Below are 2,112 nucleotides of genomic sequence, written 5' to 3'. Positions count from 1 at the left end.
CTCGGTGGCCATCAGGGCTGGGTCCCACTCTGTTCCTCTGGGTGGCTGTGCCCAGCTTAGTGCCTGGCCCAGCTCCTTGGAGGGCAAGGCGGGAGCACCGTGCTGGGGACTGACATCCTTCTCTCCTCCCAGAGCAAGAGACGGAGGCGGAGGACCATGACCTGGCCGGGCAGGGGAGCTTCAAGCTGGAGGGCTCGTGGCTGAAGCTGCGCCAGTTCCATGGACTGATCGTCAAACGCTTCCACTGTGCCAAGCGCAACACCAAGGCCCTCTTCTCGCAGATCCTTCTGCCCGCCTTCTTCGTCTGCGTGGCCATGACAGTGGCACTCTCCGTGCCCGAAATAGGTACCTGTGAGCCACCCCCCTGCATGCTGGGGGCTGGTGGTGGCTCCTTCTGCCGGCCCTGGCATGGCCAGTGGGGACACTGGCTGTTGGGAGGATGGGGACAAGGCTTGCGGGCACTCAGCCAGTCTGCTGAGCAAGGGGGGTCCTGTCCTTGTCCCCACAGGTGACCTGCCACCCCTCATCCTCTCGCCATCACAGTACCACAACTACACCCAGCCGAAGGGCAACTTCATTCCTTACGCCAACGAGGAGCGGCGCGAGTACCGGTGAGAGCCGCTGCTTGCTGGTGGCCAGCATCCTGTGCCCTGTCCCTGTCCCCGTCCCCATCCCTGTCTCCACCCCTGGGACAGCAATGTGGGGCAGGAGGGACAGCAGCCCACAGGGGGGGCTGGCGCTGAGGCTGGCTCGGGCTTGGAGCAGAGGGTGGCACATTCCCTTGCAGAAAGCAGTCTCCATCCTTCCCAGGGTGTCTCTGGGAGAGGTGCCAGCCCTGATGCTGGCTGCGATCAGCAGCTTGGCTCGTGCCAGGCACGGACTGTGTACACTGCTGTGGTGCCTGCGCCCACGCAGCTGTGATATGTGCGAACGCCTCAGGGAGGTCCCAGTAGTTATCCAAGGTGGTGAGAGCCGTCTCTCCTGCTCCTTCCTCCTCACCTGCTCCTGTCTCTGCAGCATCAGGCTGTCTCCCGATGCCAGCCCCCAGCAGCTGGTGAACACCTTCCACCTGCCCTCCGGTGTGGGGGCCACCTGCGTGCTCAAGACGGCCTTCAACAACACGCTGGACCAGCCCATGCAGACCCTTAACCTCAACAGCAATGAGTCCAAGATGCTGGCAGCCAAGTACTTTGACGCCATGTGCATCGACTCCTTCACCCAGGGCCTGCCACTCTCCAACTTTGTGCCACCACCTCCGTCCCCAGCTCCCTCCGACTACCCCATCTCAGTGGATGAGGACCTGCTCCATGCCTGGAACTCCACGACCTTCTCCTCCTCCATCAAAGGTATCACTTGCGCTCGGTGCCCGTGTGTGTCCGGTCTGGGGGTTCATCTCCAGCAGGGAGATGGTGTATCTCCCCTGCAGAAGCAGTGCCAGGGACCCCTGTGAGTCCCTGTCAGCTTGGCCTGGCCACAGCAGAGCATCACGTCGCTGGGTTGAACTTTTGTCTCAGGGCAGGTGCTGGCCCTGCAGCACCGCTTCCCATCAGCCCTGGCGTTGCTGGTGGAGCTCCCTGGGATGGTGACACCATTGGGAGCCCTGTGGCCAGCCTTGTGTCACCCTTGCTGGTCTGTGGTCCCCAGCTGTTACATTCTCCAGCCACACTTCATGGTCCCTCCCTGAACCATTTCTGTCTCCCCAGCGTTTTTCCCCCTGTCCATCTCTTGGTCCCTCTTGGTCACCAGGACACAAAAGCCCTGTCACAGCCTGGGCTCTGGCCATGGGGCAGAGTGCTCCCTCCCTGCCTGGCTGGGACCCCTCAGCTCAGCCCCTCATCCCCACATTGTCCCGGGCAGGCAGGAGCCTGGCTGTGAGCTGCCCTCTCTGCTCCTCAGAGACTGTCACCTCAGCCCCCGCCCTGCCCCGCATCATCCATGAGCCCATCAAGTGCACGTGCTCCATGCAGGGGACCGGCTTCTCCTGCCCCAGCGGTGTGGGGGGCCACCCCCCGCAGATGAAGGTGGTGACAGGGGACATCCTGGCAGACATCACAGGGCGCAACGTCTCCGAGTATCTGCTCTACACCTCGGATCGCTTCCGGCTGCACAGGC

General features: G+C 63.0%; 1 protein-coding gene across 1 annotated transcript in view; it reads left to right on the top strand.

Moving 5' to 3' along the window:
• Positions 1-2,105, top strand: part of ABCA2 (ATP-binding cassette, sub-family A (ABC1), member 2) — a gene marked incomplete at both ends in the record, with an annotated part of 11,973 nt that extends 9,868 nt beyond the window's left edge. The window contains 4 exon segments of the mRNA XM_010080457.1: positions 133-345; positions 509-611; positions 1,018-1,346; positions 1,897-2,105. Coding sequence (XP_010078759.1) covers positions 133-345; positions 509-611; positions 1,018-1,346; positions 1,897-2,105 — 854 coding nt within the window.
• Positions 2,106-2,112: the final 7 nt, after the last annotated feature.

Source organism: Pterocles gutturalis, unplaced genomic scaffold (genome assembly GCF_000699245.1).
Source record: "Pterocles gutturalis isolate BGI_N339 unplaced genomic scaffold, ASM69924v1 scaffold18449, whole genome shotgun sequence".
In the NCBI taxonomy this organism is placed as follows: domain Eukaryota; kingdom Metazoa; phylum Chordata; class Aves; order Pterocliformes; family Pteroclidae; genus Pterocles; species Pterocles gutturalis.
This window is presented reverse-complemented; position numbering and strand designations above follow the sequence as displayed.